This window comes from Poecilia reticulata, linkage group LG6 (genome assembly GCF_000633615.1).
Source record: "Poecilia reticulata strain Guanapo linkage group LG6, Guppy_female_1.0+MT, whole genome shotgun sequence".
NCBI classification, from domain to species: domain Eukaryota; kingdom Metazoa; phylum Chordata; class Actinopteri; order Cyprinodontiformes; family Poeciliidae; genus Poecilia; species Poecilia reticulata.
In genome coordinates this window covers 11,749,136-11,768,111 of record NC_024336.1, presented here as the reverse complement: position 1 = coordinate 11,768,111, position 18,976 = coordinate 11,749,136, and the positions used below count along the sequence as shown (strand labels likewise).

The following is an 18,976-nucleotide window of genomic DNA, read 5'->3' as shown; positions in this document are numbered from 1 at the left end:
CTGTGCGGACAAGTGTTTTTAGAAAACGCCAACCCTTTTCCCACGAGTGTGTGCATGTATCATTTGTGCTATGTGTCAGTATACCATGGCAGGTGAAACATTAGATATTCTGTTAACCTTTTGAAAAATCTCTATATTTTATCGGTTGTCCTGTTTTTCCACATAGCTCTTTTCCCAATAACGTATATTCCTTCTGCTTCAGTTAAACCTCACCTGTAGTTTCCCATTTAGCAACTCCAGGAACAAGTAGTCCTCCATTCCAGCAGCCAGAAGCAGAAGGCCGCTTCGGCGACTCGTTTTGAAATTCAGAGACAGCTGGAAGGTTGAGACATCTTGGACGGCTACTATGTTACAGTGGCTGTCCCCAAAGTAGGATTCTGTAAAACATGAGAAGAAAAAAACATTACTTTAACCAAGGATTCAACAACAGTTAGTTTTTCTTTCAACCACTTTTTTTATGTTTCATCCGTTGAAGTTGAACTAATTACGCCGCTTAAGATGACCAGTTGCTTCGTTGTTAGCAAATTCAGGTGCATGCTACTGCTGCATAAAACAAAAGGACCCCTGCATATGATGCTGTATGAAGTCACCCGACAACTGCTGACTGACAGTTCTTTGACTATTAAAAAAAAATCAGGAAATTAGAGAAACCAATTAGGCCAACATTTTTTGGGGATCTCAACATTTGACGCGACCTAATTTCTATTTAATCACACAGCCTCCAGCTACGCGCGGCTGAACAGGAGCGTCCCTGGCCTCAAAGGCGTTCTCTGACTGAGATATCAGTCTTTACCCCTGTGGAGGTTTTCCGGGGCTATAGAATGGCGCAGGATTGGCGCAGGATTTCCCAGGCTTGACTTGCCTCATTTTCAAGGGATATGCTAATTCAGCCACCTGCCTCGGTTTCTGCTCTTTGGAGCACTTGACAAAATGTAAACCAGGGAGGAAGTCAATTAATTACCAGTGCACATGCTCTGAAAATGAAAATGGACAGCTTCCAAGACCCAGTTTCCTCAGCTAAGACTTTCCACTCTCTTAGCAGGAGATGTAAAAGGGAGGCTTTAAATGAGCCACCTGCTTCGCCCTCACAAAGGTGATAGCTCAAGACACAGAAAGTCACTGTGATGCATAGGAAATACTTTTCTAAATCCTTAACTCCAGCGCGTTAGAATATTTTGGAACAGTGAAGCAGATCAAGACAGTGATTTATGAAAGTTGGAGCATTCCTGTGAGATTCTGGGGGCCAAAATGTTCCCTCAGACTCAACAGATGCATCCAGAAGCCTGGCAAAAATGCTGGGCTCGACGCCATGAAACAGAGACCCCTCGGACCCAACCATCTCTGGAAAAACATCCATCACAGGATGACATCAGATCATATAACTTCCACATCCATATCAATTCATGAAAAAATGACATTTTCCCAAGACTCAAGCCAACATGTTTCTGTCTGTGCTGTACATTAGTGCCATTCTGCCATTTTTACACCATTTAATAGTGGAGCATATTGCTGTAAAAATCTTTCAAATGTGCATACAAACATACATCTGTTCTTACCTCTCAGGTCATATTCTTTTCACATTTCTCATTATCTAGTTCAAGTTCAGTATGATTGACCATTATTAAAGATAGCTGCCACTTCTGAGCCTTTCTATTGCCATAAAAAGGCTTCATTATCATTACTTGGATTAACCTTATGTTACATCGTTGACTTATTGATCTTATTCATGCAACTCCAAGTAATATGTATCAAAATCAGAAACTGAGGACTTTGCTGTTGGTCTCAAATCAGTCTTTAATGGGAAGATGATTAGCATTAGCTTTTGCTAATTTTCTATGCGTTTAGCTGTTTAGCGATAGCAGAGCTGATATTCTTTAGCAGATTAGTGTTTAGTGAACCTAACTTTTTGTTTTCTTCTCCCTGGCAATAATGACGGCCAATTTTAGTGTAAACATCCATTCGTAATCAGAACCATAGTGGCCATTTGAAAAAATGCCCACCAGGAAAAGAAAGCACAAAATAAAAAATTAGATATGATTTATATGGCTCAAAACACATAGGTTATGATTTTACACCAGACTCCATCTAATTGGAAAGTTTAGTGCAACAATGTATTTTACATGACAACCTCAGTGGCCATCTCAAAAGAAAATTAAAAAGTTGAAAGTGAATATGATTTCTATGGGCTGAATTGCGTACGATTTGAAACCAAAGTATTCATCTGTGATAAATATTTGCAAATTTAGAGCAAAACTGAATGATCCTTGAAGACCATGGCGGCCATCTTGACTTTTTCCAGTGGCTAACTTTTGTTTTATTCTAAAACTAGTAAGCCCTTGGGAACATCTGTGCCAAATTAGGATCTTGTTTTTGCATGTGAAAGATTTTAATGACATTTTCAATTATCTGCTGCACTATTAAGGGGAAGTCAGTCTTATGTTTCTCACTCTTTAAATAAAACTCCCCGTCCATAGTCTTTGCCAAACATAAGCAAAGAAAAGCCTTTTGATGTCGGGAACAAGAAAAGCCACCCTGCTATCATCCTGCACATTCCTTTATTTCACTAAGAGGCATTTGCATTTCCTCCCAAAGCCTCTCTGTCATCAACAAAGTCGGCGAAGAAGCACACCAACGGAGCATCCGTCTCACATTTAGCGATATTACTCTTGAGAGGAGCTCCGCTACATCTAGTCAAACTAAAAATTCAACACATCCCGCTTTACATCCCCGACAAATTACCCCAGTTCCACCTCGTTCATTTTCAAAATGTCAAATCTGGGTGGCTGTCGTCTCGTTAGCTGGTTCTGGCTGTGCCTTGGGCTGTGTTTTGAACAGGTCAGAGGGTTTCTGCTTAGGCAAAGCTATTCAAAATGAAAGCCGAGCGCTAATTACACAATAGCCTCCAGGCTGAAACTGAAAAATGAGGGAGCGGAGTTCTTTTATAGGCAAGTGCATTAACAAAGAAATTCACACCGCGCTTCGCAATTTTCAAAAGCCCAGCCGAGCTTTGGTTGGATCGTTCCCCGAGATTTGGAAATAAACGAGCGAGCCTGATCTCAGGCGTTTCTGGTATTTTTCTTTTCTGGCTCATTTTGTTTCTGTTGCCTTCGGGGGAAAATGGTTAATTTTCTCCAACTGTTTGAAACTCTGCTTTCGTGAAAGAGCAACTAATTTGTGACGCGTTACCTGCATGACAACCGCTTGGATCAAATTATTTTTAGTTACTGTATCTTCCGGTCCTTTAAAACATCCTCCAGGTTCATCTGCTAAAGTTTAAAATGGTGTCACATTGTTTCTGTTACCTTCTGCCACATCTAAAAATGGGTCTTAAGTTGGCATAAGCATTAACAACTGTAGCACGTTTTGTGAAACCTTTTAAGTGTTTTGAATAGTGCATGCTACTGGGAGGAAGAGTGGGCCAGGAAAAGTAAGTCGCTTTGGCTGTGACATTTCTGTCTCTCCTTTTTGTTTTCCATACTTGCAGACAAACTAACCATCTTGGACTGGAAGTCCAAACTTTTATTCATGTAGTTAAGTAAACATCAGTTGAATGAATCAGAAATTGAACGTTAACTAGCACAAACAGAGAATCTGTACATCGTGACATGAGAATTTGATTGCCATAACATAAGTGTACACCTTTGCTTGTCTCTCTCCATCTTTTGCATGAGGAAACTTAAGCTTGTGTCAGAAACCTCCTGGCATGTTTTTTTTCTTTGCAGGAAAACACAAAGCCAATTTTCCATCCTTTAAAAGTGGGAGAAGATGTTTTGATATTTTTGGACAATGCTCCATTATCAGAAAAGGAGCACCCTGAGCCCTAAGGAGCAGAAAACTTTACATGCCAAGGCCAGAGATTGTATCGCGTGTTGACTTTTACCCACTTTAAAGAGAAGTCCCTCAAGTTGTTCAGCTACTGAGTCACAGTCCTTTATTGTTTGCACAGCAGTCTTGCTTTTCGGCCAATGCACACGGCTAGAATTTCATAACTAACTTCTGTTGTAATTTGCAACGGAAACTGAGTTTTCCCCCCCTTTTTACAACAACTGAGTGAATGAATCTTTTGTTTCACTCTCTTTTTCCTTCTGTTTTCATATAACAGAAGTACAGAGAGGTTTACTACAGAGGAGACTGACTGACTTTCTGATTTGAAACATGAACTAGATTTCTTGCATAATTTGTTTTGCTGACGGCTACTATTTTAGGTAAGCAGTGAACATGTTAGTCAAGTCACAGATATTACAACCATATGTAGATTTAAGTGTTTTTCATACATATATTTTCTAACTCAAGGCTATTTTGCAGAAAAAGATGGGCTTTTGGATGTTTAGTTTTTTTCCCCTCCATACGTCTTGTGTAACTTATTTGAACCGCAGCTAACGTCACCATAAATAGAGGTCGTTTGGTGGATTTCTTTCATTTTTTTCGGGGCTGTGCCTACTTCAGCCTGGTACAAAACGCTCGGTGTGTAATTATTTAACGACAGGGTGTTGTTAGCCACGAATTGAATTGGAGAGCAGCTCACTTTGTTATGGGATTAACTGTAAGGCAACGTGGCGATTAACGTGTTGAGCAGTTACGTCTCTTGCTGTGGGTCAGCAGCACTTGTGTCGGTAATGAACGTCTAGTGAATGCAGGCCGTAAAAGCATGGAAGACCTGAACATTAGAGGCCTCCCAGGTAATTAGTCGACTGAATATTAGAAAATGAAACAATGACGACTGGAGGAGCTCCAATCACGTCAGCTTTGTTCCTGCGGTGTTTCCGTTTTTTTACAGGGCAATGTGGACGATTTCACGCTCAGTGGAACTTTTATGACTTTCAGTTCATCTCTATTTAACCTTCTAAATTAATATTTAGTTGATCAACATTTCACTGGAATTTTAGCAGCATGTTTATTGAAATGTGTCTCTTCAAGCTTTGCACATCTAAAAACTGAAATTGTTTCCCATTCTACTTAGGAAACGGCTCAAACTCAGTGGGGGGAGAATGTTGGTGAAAAGCAATCTTTAGGTACTGACACAGAAATTTAGATCTGGACTTTGACTAGGCCATTCTTATACGCTTTGACAAAAACCATTGCATTGTAGCTTTGACTGTAAATTTAGTACTGCAGCCTTAATTGAAGGTGAACCTCCACTCTACTCTATATTCTCTGTCCCTACTGAATAAGTGTCCACCACACTCAGCCTGCCACGGATTCTCAGACTAGTTAGCTTAGCCACCGATGACGGCGGATAAATAGTTTTTCTGGAACCATGAGTTGTCTGACCGTCATTAGCACATTTAGCAGCTTTTACACTAGCATGATTGACAGCGCTAAGACCCTCCTCCTGACTCGGATTGGCAGGTTTTGATTGGGCGTGTTGAATTTCTTCAGGCAGAAATAGTGGCTCTGGGAAGAGGTTGATTTTTTTTTTTTTTTTTTCTTGGTTTATCTTTCTCATATTATACTGCTTCAACCTATTGACAGTTTTACAAAAAATATGTTTTTATATGCTTATTAAAAGTTACATACTGCAATTTAAGGAAATGTATGAACTTGATGTGGCCCAGAATGAGTTTGATACATCAACATTACAGGCGGAATCAAATAATATAAAAGCCTGATGCATCAAATCAAACAGTTGAGTTTTCAACTGCTTAAGATGAACTTTTATAAACTTTTGTATTGTAGAATCAAAATTTGACATACCTATTAGGTTTTGTTGAGGTTGAAACACACTGTTAAACATTCAGGAAAGACTCTATAAACCCTCATAATAATTACTCACTACCGCAGTTTTTTTTTTTTTTTTTTGCTGCGCTATGACAATATAACAACCATAAACACCGCATTTCAACAAACCACAGCTTTCGAGCTTTTAATCATGTTGGCAACATGTTTACACGCCTGACTCTGAACACGGCAGCCTGTCTGTATAAGAATATACGGCCAGCTCCAGCGCTGTTAAACAGCAGAGAGCTGGACCACAACTCTACATACCTTGACAGTAGTGTTGCTTTATTAGGGGCCTCCCCTCACAGGCCCCCTCCGGCCCTCACAGACCTTTCAGAAGTCACGAGGGACACACTTTTTACGGGCTTTATGGAGCCGTTTCTCAGACTTGCATATCTCAGCGTGAAAGCGAGCTGCACATTTTTCTTTTTTTCTTTTTAGCCCCACTTTTTAAATCCCCATCTGCTTCTGCATCTCTTTAAAAACACTCCAGTTGCAAGCCAGAAAGAAGAGGTACGACACTCTGGGAAAAAAAAGGCTTATGGAGCCACAGCGGGAGGTTTCCTCCAATAACTTTTCAAGCTCTCTCTGTGAAACTCACATTTACACAACACATAAAGGATGGGTGCGGAAAAGAAAATATATGACCTTTCTCTTTGAAAAGGAGAACAGCAATGGAGTGTAATTTTTACCTTCGGAAAATAGTCCAGTAGGGGAAAAAACGGGTGGAAAAAGCGTGGAAAAGAGGATCTAAAAGACTCACTGTTATTTCAGTTCAGCACCGTTTTTTTGCAAGAGTGGCGTCCGAAAGGCTGGACTTCTTGACAAGTAAATGGACATCAAAAAAAAAAAAAAAAAATTCTATCTTTGGCTGTAATAATCTTATTGTTTTGAGGCTATACAAACAACAGACAAGATGTTTGTATCTTTGTACCCGAAGCCGTTTTCCTCCTTCGTTCATCACCTGGCTGCGACGGCATCGAGAGGAGGAAATCCACAGGGATCAGAGGTTAGAAGGTGAAGCTTAACTCCCAATCAAGGCAGGAAAGGGAAGAAAATCGTCTTGCCACTCATCTAGGAACTGGCGTCGAACCGTCCCACGTTGCCTGGAACAGCAGCCGGTGAAGAAATTACTATCAAGTGTCTGATTTCCTTTCAGTTTCMCGCTTGTTTCTGATGCCTCAAGTTTGAGGCAACAGCGAACAAAGGAACAGTTCGAGTTTGAAAGCTCACAACGAGCTTTTGCAATAGAACATGATCAGATTAACCACCCGGAATTGGTCGTGAATAAAACATCTTTGGTTTTGTATCTTGTCAAAGATATTCATATCGCTTCCCACGTTTACAGCAACAAAGTTTGAGATATTTTGTTGGGGTTTAACCTGACAGATCAATACATGTTTGTTTATAAATATTAATCTGAACTGTGTGAATCTATATTCGACTCTCCTCTATTCAGTACTTTACAGAAGCACCAATAGATGCAAGTATATTGGAGTATGCTTTCAGTTTCGTACATCTAGTTCAAACTCTGATTGTAAGGGGGAGCAATCATTAAGTCCTGCAACATAGTTTCAAATTGAATTTATGTCTAGACTTTAACTGGGCCATTCTGACTCTTCAGTTGTGTCTCTGGTTGAGTGTTTTGCTGACATATGAGCCACATTTTTCAAACATTTTACAGCCTGTGAGGCTTTTCTCAGGGCTGCGTTCAACCATCTATCTACTAATCAACTCTGACCAGCTTCCATGTCGCTTCTCAAAAAAGGCAACTGCACTTTGATGCTGCCGCCACTGTGCTAGGTTTCTGCCACACATAGAGCTTTTCATGTTGGTTAGAAACTGTAATTTTGGTCTCATCTGACCAGAGTGCCTTCATCAGCATGTTTTCCAAGGCCCTTTAAGGCTTCTAACAAACTACAAATGGCTATGAGTCTTCCAGAAGCTCCCCAAAAGCAGGAACCGGACTACAGCGCAGGGCATTCTGGGTAAATGCAACCAAAACAAAAGTACTAGTCTAGCATTAGTGAAAGAAACGGCTAGCTGTCTTTTACCAAAGACAAAACAGAACCCTTAGAACTGATAAAATCTGATGCCACTCCATTATTGTTTACATTTTGTGAAGGAGGAAGTTAAGTTCATGTCTTCTTCAGATGTTTGTCGTTTTCTCCAGTAGGTCTTGGTGCAGCGCCACCACAGCCCAAGGGAACTACAGCAACTGAAACGGTTACAAATGCAGACAAATTTTGGTCTCCAGTTCACTCGAATGTTAAAACACCTTTATTTATATTCTACTCACCACCTCGGTGCTTTCTGAAGACAATTTCTTGCTTTGAATTTAATTTGGGGGGGATCAAAGTTTAAGAAACTTAATAAAAATACCAATTTTTTATTCAGTAAAAAAAAAAGGAAAAATTAAAACCACGCCTCCTTTTCCCTTTATGTCACAATTATGCACTCCGTTGTGCTGAAACCCCAGTAACATACAGGAAACGTAAAGCTTGCAAAAGAAAAAAAAGGGAATACTCTTGCAAAGCACAATATATCCGTTCTAAATAAAGAGTTTAATGGAGTCATTGTGTGGAGATTCATCAAACTCTCCTGTCGCTAATGACCAATTTGGAGTCGTAATCTCACTCGAACACTGCAACCCAAACAGTCGTGAACAGAAGTACTGTAGTCGCTCAGGGCTCTGCTGCGGTTTACGAGTGACTAATACAAAGCATGTCTGTGTCAGCCCAGCCGAGCTACGGAAGCCATCAAACCGCCAAGGTCCCAGATGGTTGGGCATGTTAACATAATCTTCCCGTGACATCAGAAGAGTCGACACCCCCGCAATATTGTTCCGACCCGTACTCTTCCTCGCACCGAATGACCTTTTTCTACATCCATCTACACGCCAAAAATCTTGGTTTTCGGAGAAGTGATCGTCCGTACCTGGAGCTGTGACTTTTTCTGCTTTCATGCAACCTGAGCAAGGCTGCTCACGGACTTGAGGTATAAAGCATTTTAACACACTTGTAATGAGTTTTTGCTTGAACTCTCCCGGTGAACTGGAGGTAGAATACGGTGTCAAGGGAGCAGACAGGAAAGGAGGAGAAAAAAAAAATCCAAAAAGCAACAGAGAAATCTTTTTCAGCTTCTGCACCGTACTTCTTAGTCCGATAAATTTAAAGTTTACTCGTCTTCACACTCGAATTGTACCTTCAAAGGTGAAACTACAATGATGTGGGGGAGAAAGAAGCGAGGAAAAACCGAAAGCTTTAAGGCTCACAGTGAACTTGGATAGCACAGCATGAAAGGCTCTGTCGGCTTCGGCGGTGCTGCGCGGCATTAATGGCCCAGAGAGCAACAGCAGCAGGAAATTAGCCCGCAGTTAACTACAGCCACTTAGGCTTGTAACATTTACAATGTCAACACAAAACGAACGTTCAGAACGGTTCTTTGTTCTGCTGCATCCAGTTTAGACTTAATAATTAAAGTAATTTGGCTTAATGCTGGTTATTTTAGGGCTCATCATCATACCTGTGTTAAATTGTAGATAAATGAACTTGACACCACCACCAACCACCACCACCTCTTTCATGTGGATTGCTTCAGGATTAGATTTGAATGTCCCACAAACAGTGTTGTGCGCTTATGTATTTATTTTAGAACATCATTATGTGATGAAACTGTACCATGCACTTTCATTTATCCCCATTTACTCTTATATCCCTGAATAAAATGCAATTGCTAGTCTTCAGAAGTAGACCACATAAGAGTAAGTATAGGTGAAGTTAAGGTGTAATTTAAGATCCCGAAATCCCTGGAACATCTCGGAGAGGGATGTTCAATTCTTTATCCAAAAATTAAGAGCGTGAATTATCTGCAAACCTGCTGAGACATGGCTAACTACCTAAACTCGTTTGACACCGCACAGGTCACACAGGGGACAGGGATGTAGCAGTCATCTGGAAGAAGAGACTCTGGTCGGGCGAGACTAAAACTGATGGCACGTCACCATGAAAACACTTACTTCACAAGCCCAGTTCAGATCACAATGAACATGCAACCAAGAACCCACCGCGTCACAGGTCGCTTTGTCGTTTCACATCACACAAGTCAGTCTGTCGGCCGATGGTCCTGTGTGCCAACACGGCACGTTGCGAGACTGTGGAACCCAAAGGGCTTGGGTTTATCTCTAGCAGCAGTGAACTGAGCCATGTGTTTATGTCGGGGCTGAGTTCATGTCAGGTTTTTCAAACTCCCAACATGTTTGAAAAGCCTGATGTTAGTATCTGCATCAAATTGTGCTCTCACTAGATCGTGAATAAGTGATACAATTACCATATCAATCTATCTAGAAAATCTGATAATTTAATCATAGTATCTGCCTAGCTAGATATATTAAAAATAATTGAAGCATGATGCGCTAGCTAGTTGGATAGCTGTCGTGTCGTGCTTCAATTAGATTTGCTAATAAATCTAATAAGTCTTTAGCTACCCAGTGTCAAAAACCCTGTGAGTCTTGCAATGCAGGCCTTTTAATGCATCTGTTGCTGGAGGGTTAAAGTAACTTAGCATTTTTGGAGGCACTTCAAACCTAATGTGTTAAAGAAAAAAGACGGTGATCACATAAAACATAAGCTGCATTCAGATTAATATGTTCTACAATCATATGCAACAAGTTAAGAGTTTAACACCTCGGCAAACACATGAGCTTTATCATCTCAGTGAGATTTTCTACCCGAGCACTCAGAAAACTTAATGCTTTATAGATTGCTTCTTGACTTTTCCTGTCTTAAGTGCAACAGCGTTGATGGCCATAATTATTTCCAATGCATCTCGACTCTTAGAAAGTCCCGGGGCGTTCTGTTACATGACCCGTCTGTTTTGTTGTGTTGCACAATCGCGACGACTTCACACTTTGAAAAAATAAAAGTGTTTGAAGGCACTTCGAGTAGAGCGCCTGAGAAACTACTGGAGCCGTGCTAATTAAACTCCGAATGAGCAAGAGACCATTGTTCGGCCTCACAGTTTCCACGAGGCTCGGCTTTTATGCTAATTGAAATTGCATGTCATCATGTTTGCGCCCATCCTGATTCTGTCTGCCTCATTCGTCATTAACAGTCATTTCTGACATGATATCAATAGCTCCATTCATACTTCATTAAAAGTGCCCTTGTGACTGCAGTAAGCATGTGCATTAGTCACTCCGCTGCTAATTTTCAGCATGACACTGGGCTTTTTAGTGGGCTGGGAACGCTCTCTCTGCTCAGCAGCGATTCACTGTCATAAATCGAGCCGCTTAAATGTCGGCAGCGGAGAAGGAGATTTAGGAGCAGCTAAAGACGGAGCTATGGTTTGGTTTGGCTGTTGTAAGCTTCTAAATAGCTACCAGATCGCTGAAGTTAACTTCTAACCTTTCCCCCCATTTATTTAGTCTTTTTCTATTATTTAGGTCTTTTATACTACTGAGACATTTGAGTTATAAGCAAAACCTTATGTTTTTTGATACAGAATGTGTCTACATTCACTCCAGAAATGGCAACTGCTTGCCAACAATTTATGGTGTCGTCCAGGATACGTTACTGAGGAATATCTTCTCTGTTGCCTGGAAATTGAGCTTTTAACAAGTCATGACACTGTCATCCAGCACCAGACTTAAGTCATGAGGGATTTTCAGAGCCGCTGCGAGGCTGACTGCTATTGGAGATCCTTTCTGGCTACAGCATGGGTGTCCACAATGACTCTCTGAAGAGACTTTGGTCGTATGAGTTAGTGACATTTGAACTGATTTTATTTAAATGGGACAGTGCATGAACATGCAATATTGCTGTAAATACTTTCCATCTGTAGCCCCATAAATTTAGTTTCCTTTTGGGATAAAGTATTATTATTTGGAATCGAACTGAATTTAATTTTGCCTCATCCCACTTTACTGGAATTTTCTGATGAATGGGCCCAATAAGATGAGATGGAAGAAATTATACAGTTTAAATTATTTTTATTGTAGAAGATCCTTTAACAGCTGGAAGCCGCCCTGTGCCTGCAATAGAAAAAAACAACACATCATGAGGCTGCCGCCACCATTTTTCACAGAGGGAGATAATACGCTAAGGGTTGTTAGAGGTTGGTTTTTCATTGCACACAGCAGGTAGCCAAAGAGGCTAATTTTGGTCTCATCGAACAAGATCGCCTTCCTGTATCTTTCTTTTGTGTCACCTACGTGGCTTGTGACAAATGGCTGATGGCTTTTTATCAGAAATGGCTTCCCTCATTCCACTGATATGCATGGTGCCTTGAAACTGCAAAAGACTTTATTTTACAGCCAGTATCACAGCTAACGAATCACGAGGAAACTTTGTCGAATCAGGGAAAAACTCCAGAAGTTGATCTTTGAGATCAGCAGGTCCATAACGGTCTCTGTTATAGACCTCTAGGCAGAACGTATTTACTACCCTGTTTGTCATTCCCCGACATAAAGCTGCAACTTTCAACACAAGTTTTTTCTCCACAACAAGAATTTCATACATAGTCTTCCTTAGCTTTATGGTCTCTCCCTTCTCTGAAGGATTCTGGAGTCCATGCCTTTCCTTATTTCCTTATTTCATCAGTCCCAGTGTAGGACTTTGTCTTACAAATATGCTGCAAGCTCAACCAGAGGCCTCTGTGCTATCAGATACGCCACTAACCCCAGATTTGTGGGGTGATAAGTGACTGTCGTCCCGCTGATAGATTTCCACTTGAGTTGTAGATTTCTGAAGTTTCTCCAGACACTATAGCTTCCTTCTCCGATTGTCTTCCTTGCCACGTCTGTAGTTTTGCAGCTGTCATTTTTTCTGTTTGTTCAAAACTCAATATTGTTTTACAGACTCCATCTTTCCTTTTCCCAATGTTGTCCCAGGCCTTTCTGTGGTGTTCCTTGGTGTGGTGTTTGAACTTGGTTTGTTCACTAAGGTTCTCTAACAAACATTTGAGGCCTTCACAGAAGAACTGTGTTTGTTATTACATTACACCACACTTTTTCTCTTTGAAACGTCTTGTGCTCTTTTCCTTCCACTTTATGCATCAACTTTGTGCTGGGTTGGTCTGTTTCATATGGTTCCAAGAAATAAAATAACTTTTTTAAGGAGATGTTAATATCAAGCTACATGTCTTTTTTTTTTCTCTTCATCCAGATAGAAAATCAGTAGCAAACTTCTCCTTTCATAGCTGCACACTCTTCCATGACCAAATCAGATAGCAAGGGCTTTCCATAAAACAAGGCTCTCGGTCTCGCGGGGCTCTGAGGAGGGAAACCATGACACAGAAGCAGCAGCGAAGGGGCCTCTTAAAACCCATATCCGGCTTCAAACTCGGGTCTGCAAAGTCTGTGTGTGTTTGAGATCAGAGCCTCACATTAGCCTCCATAATGAGAACCAGCTGTAGGCACGCACGGCCAGACTGACCTTTTTCCAGCTTAGACTGAACCCGCCTCTACCCCTCCTCAAAAAACAACCCCATCAACTCCACCACCTCACCACCTCTCATCAGGTAAATGCTTTCCCCAGATGCTTTCTCCCAACGTCTTCCATCATCCGGCGTTACTCTAAACATTCCACGCCCCAAATACAGAAGCATCGGGTGCAAACGGAAACACCCACGCCCAACTGTGCCCCCATTTGTGACCGTATACCCACACGCACGCATGCACACATTTTCTCTCCCCTCAACACCACCATGAGTTGACCGTCTCTCAATCAGCCGTTGTGTTCCCAGTGGCTGACTCAGCCCACCGTCTTCCCRCCAATCCGAAGTTTTTCCGCCAGACTACTGTTGAGGAGGCGAGCCCTGCTCCACCCAGCACATTTAGCATTCGTTTGGAAATTTAGCCCTCTCTCTCCTCCCTTGCCCTTTCCTCTCTACCATCCCTCAACGTCACTCTCACTTTGCCTCTACCCGCCGCTTTGGCCCCCCAAAATAAACAACGTGCACCAAGAAAAGCCCGGGAACACTACGTAACATGTCGAACAGGACTCCAGTGTTAACGCTCCAACTTTTATATTGCTTTTCCACAATACTGAATAGTTAAATGTCACTGAATGTCACAGTGGATAGCAGAAACCGTTCAAAGTTGGCATGGAATAATGCTCCGGACTCTGGAAGTTGGGGGCTTCTTTAGCGAGCAAACGAAACAAACTTTTCCCTCCTGATTTTTGTCAGCCTGTATTGCAGATCAATGTACAAAGTTTCTCAGCTCAGACATGATCTGTAGCATCTGTGCACTCAATGCCAGCCTTTCTACACAATGCTTCCACAATGAACACGCATCAAAGATGGACGTCGATTTGGTCAGGTTTAAACACGGAGACCGCATCTGTGGTAATGGTCTAAACATGTGGTGGGCATAATGAGCGTCAGTGGGGCCGAATCCTTTGGTGAAGGCGAACACTCTTCACACAGCAGTGGGCCCCGAGGGGGACGTTGTGGCAACATGTGACTTCTAACGCTGGATGCTGTTTATTGGACGTAACTCACGCCCTGTGGCAGCTTTGTTGTGTGCACAAGGAACTGCAGTCGAAGTTTTGGTATTATTATATGGGAGGTTGGTGGTGGCGGAGAGAGAGTTGGGGGGGAGGAGACCACAGACTTATAGTTTATTGGGATTTCATGTGAAAGCCCAATAAAAGGTAGGGCCTGACTGAAAGGAAAAGCAAATATAGCCTCAAGTCTGTTTCCAATAAATCATTTACTCTGAGACCACCAAATAAAATCCATCAGTTGCTTACACCTGCTTATCCTTATTGTGTGATGGGAAGCCCAGTGCCCATCTTCCGTACTCATGAGGCACGAGTATTGGTAAAATACTTCTCTCTATCCAATGTGCACCCCAAATCAAAAAATACAGAAACCGTTTTGGTTGTAGCTCTAAAAAAATGTGATGCGGTTCAGAAATCATTAGTGCTTCTGCAAAGCACTGCTTATCTACAAAGGGAAATTCTTTCAAAGCTGTAAGAAGTGTTGCTTTTGGCAAAAGTAATATCACATGTTATTCCCACCAATTGGGGAAAAAAACACCCCAAAAAACAAGCAGTTCTGTGTTTTTGCTTGTAAGGCATGGTTTACTGTGTGAAAGTCCAAACTTGTGACAGAGATGAGTCATAACTGATGCGCGGTACCACGAGCACGTTAAGCCCAAGAGACGCCTTAAAGATGGAAAAAGCAAAAAAGTTTAAAATCACTTGATGACTAAATGGTTTAGATAGAAACACAAACAACCAAACTAGTTGTGAAACATTTACAGCTGTACGTCAGAAAACCTGCTCCCTCCTGCGTGTCATTTCGTAAGTTTGCAGGAAACTTCAGCTGATCGACGGAGGTTCCAACTTCTTACAATTTGCATTTAGACGATAAGAGCAGTGGGGAGTTTGAACGGGCCGATGTTACAACAACTTCTCTGTGGATCCGACAAATGCAATTACGAGTAATTCACCTCATTGCCTCTGATTGATCGCGTTATTTCTTCATTTAATTCGAGAGAAGCGGATCGTAATCTCTCTTTCTGTTATCCCCGACCGGCATGGATGAATGAGCTAAATGCTTGTCACTTTGTTTGAAACAGTTTCATGTACTGCAGTCTTTCTGCCGTCTCCTCTATAAGGATGGTAACATATATAGGGGAGCAATTGTTTGGGTTGACGAACAAAAACTTTGTCTTAAGCACCTGAGTGACGACCGTGGTGTGTTCAGAAGCTATGAGGCATTCATTCGTAACGTGGCGAGGAAGAAACATTCACATATTCARAGGGAAGTTGTGAAAATGTTTCATCTTTTTGTGTCTCAGCAGTATATCAACGAATAAGATATTCAAATCAAGAAAGGTAAAACTTAAAGGGGCGGTATTGTGTATTTTCAAGGCATGCAGTACCATTTTATAGCGCAATCAAGTTTCTGTTACCTTCAGTTATAAAAATGCCACATGGGTATCAAATATGGCTTAAAAGTAATTTGTCTTTATAGTTTAACACTTTGAAATTGAGCCTCTGTCTTTTAAAAACGCCTTCTCTTTCTGAAACTCCGCCTACGAAAAGTAGTTTTAACATGAATTTCTCAAACTTGCATGAAAGAATCAAGTTAAAACTCCAGCTATGTTTTTGCTGAGGGAAAAACATTACAACATGATGTACAGCTCAAAAAACTAGATTTTACATAACACTGCCTCTTTAAGAAAGAATCAAAGATTTTTATGGCAGACATAAATAGATAATGCTTAGAACAATAGATAGTACTTTGATAAATCATGAAACCACAACTTGATGTTACTTTTAAAGAGAGGAGAAAGACCCAAAGAGACGATTATGAGAAGTAGGGCGAACACCTTGGGATTATTGTCTTATATGAAGTGACTCAACCAAATGGTGGCAAATTCTAAAAGATATTCTGACGTTGTGATCAATCAAGCAGAACACATTAACACTATCCAGTCACTCAGGCACGGACGTCTCAATATGTAAAATTAGGCTCGAGGGGAAAAACAACTGGATTATAGTCCAGGTGGGAAACCCGGCCACCTCTCTCTCCCCTAGGAACACTCACTGAATTATTCTGGGTGATACCAAGGTGTTGCCAAGCGGGAAGGGAAATGCAGTCCCTTCAGCATGTTCTGCTGTTCCAGGGGCCTCCGCCCAGTGGGGCGAGGGTCCGTGGAAAACTTCCAAAGAAAGACTCCATGCTTACAAGCTCTAGAGGCCAGAGGGTCACAGCAGGTCGCCCATGATATCCAGATTCGTTAAGTAATGAAGATGAAAGCATACTGGACCCCCTCTGCAGGTGGTCTCTGTGAAGTTGTCCTCGATCTATAATGGCTCCATTTATGCTGCTGTACAGCAGATGTAAGTACCAGCTCTAAATGTTAAGTTGGTGTAGGGCAGTGGTTCTCTGTTCCAGTCCTCAGGAACCTTCACCCATTTTAAACATGACTCTGGTCCAGAACAACTGATGCAAATGATTGCATAACCTCCTCTGCATGCCATTAAGTGCTGCACAAGCCTGTTAATCACCCGTTTATTCAAATCAGGTGAACTGAGAAGCACTGGTGTATTGCTGTGACTATGCTCAGTCTACAGGTGTCTCTCTGTGTCTCAAAACAGGTGTGGTTGATGGACTGCATCTTTCAGCGGTTTTCCTAAAGAGATGTTGCATGGTATTTCTTGCAATGTGGAGTTTTGAACTTCAAACGGTGACTTTCTCTCTTTATTTCCCCTCTGAACTATCAAAATATCTTCAAAGATTAAAGGAACTCCCGATCTTTTAGTGAAATGTCAAGACTTGTTGGCAAGTGATTGCGCAGTTTTCAATAAGATGAAAGCAAATCTAATATCTCTGGTGTTTCTTTACCATGTCTCAAGTTGTCTTTGCAATACGTTCATGCTCAGCTCAAATTTCTTGTAAAATAAGGACTTTTGTAGAAGGATCAACGTAAACCTGTTTAAAAACCGTATCCCTTCTTGAGACTCGTTGATGTTACAGTATCTCTCAAAATTATGACCTTTAAAATGGGATATTATTGTTTCCATTATAATAATGGAAGAAGTTGGTCGTCAGGTCTAGGATAGACTCTTAAGTGTATCACTGTAATATCAATAACGTGGTAGACAGAGTACTTTAGCTATGTACATAGAGCAGATTAGTCTGATGGATTTTTAAATAAAGAAAAGCACTGCCAAGATTTCATTGTATTTTAATTTAACCTTTAACCAGGTGACGACTGTGGAAACAGGCAACAGTTTTGAGATTACAACCACGATATTACGTTCTTAAGAAATGCATACATAATAAAGTTATGTAAATGTGGTACAGCTCAGCCCCTAAAATACTTGTGGCGTGAATCAAAGCCATAAGAAAAAGAGAAAACGTCCATGTTCCAACCAAAACGTAATGCAACTGCCTAGAATAGAAACCACAAATAACTATTTACTCCTAAGTCTTGGTAACAAGAAGCAGTAAAGGAGACTTGATGCTACTGGGAAGAGAGAAATGAAACCGTAGACACAGTGAAGTCATACATTTTTGAGTGTGAATATGATTGGAAATTTTAAGGAAAATGTAAAGGCACTACAAGTCAACGGGCCGTTACAGCACTGATATTCCCCTCCCGCCACTCCCAAATGGCAGTGAACGTCCGTGTACTGTAATTTAAGAAAATGGCCAAAATTTATTTTTCCAGTATTTTGCTGAATCAAACTAAAGCAACCTCTGGTGGAGGTTGAAAAGTCAAGAAGTTTCTGACTGCTGGTTTAAAACATGAAATTACTTTCTCTCTTTCCGCTCTGCGTCTTGGCCTTGGCATTTCTTATCAAAGTACTGTCTCTCTCTCAAACACCACTATTGCTCTCAGCGTGTAACCTCGGTGTTTTAAACCAAACTATTTTAATTTGCTGCAGATGTGAAAAGTAGGCAGGAAATCTCACTACTTTAGAAGCCCATGATTTCTCATTGTTGTTGAATCTTACTTGCAAACTGCTATTTATTTGTTTTCAGAAAGTGATGATGTTTGTCTGGTGAAGTAAGTTAAAGTACATTTTAAGTAGGGTATTACTATATGGCCTGCAGAGATTCTTTAAAGGAGCAGTAATATGTAAAATCGACTTCCTTCAGCCAAAACATACCTGGAGTGTTGCCTCGACTCTTTCATGCATGTTTGAGAAATCTTTTAATCTCCATGGCAACCGCTCAGCTGTGCAACATGCCTGGATGGACCTAGCCCCACCTTCAAGCTGCAGCTCCTCCTCTGAGCTGCACTTTCCAAGTTTCTAAGACTCCTCCGCTCAGCTCCTTCAGACTAGCCAGCAGCAATTGGCAAAGGCTACTGAGCTACATCTCAGTGAAACACTGGTAAAATCTTTAAAGGGTTGTGATGACTTCCTGAAGGTGGAGTTTCAGAAAGAGTAGGAGTTTTTAAAGATACAGAGACCCAATTTCAAGGCGTTAAGTTACAAAGTCAAATATATTTTTAAGTCATATTTGATACATACAGAATTTTTATAACAACTGAAGGTAACATAGTTACATAATTGCAATATAAAATGGCACTACATGCCTGGAAAATGCATAATACTGCCCCTTTAAAGTATATCTTGTAATTTGTGAATCTTTTACAAATTAAACTGTTGCTAAAATTAATCTTCTCGTTAACCCAATTTCTTATATTGTATTGCCTCAATCTATTGAGCTGAAAGCAAGGTTGTGTCTGAATCTCCCCATTTACACAAATGCCTGTGTGGTGTTTCTTCCT

At 41.1% G+C, this 18,976-nt stretch overlaps 1 protein-coding gene across 1 annotated transcript in view; it reads right to left on the bottom strand.

Moving 5' to 3' along the window:
- Nucleotides 1–18,976, bottom strand: part of cspg4 (chondroitin sulfate proteoglycan 4) — a 91,231-nt gene that overhangs the window by 33,343 nt on the left and 38,912 nt on the right. Inside the window, exon 2 of the mRNA XM_008411185.2 lies at nucleotides 214–377. Coding sequence (XP_008409407.1) covers nucleotides 214–377 — 164 coding nt within the window. The remainder of the gene's footprint in view (nucleotides 1–213; nucleotides 378–18,976) is intronic.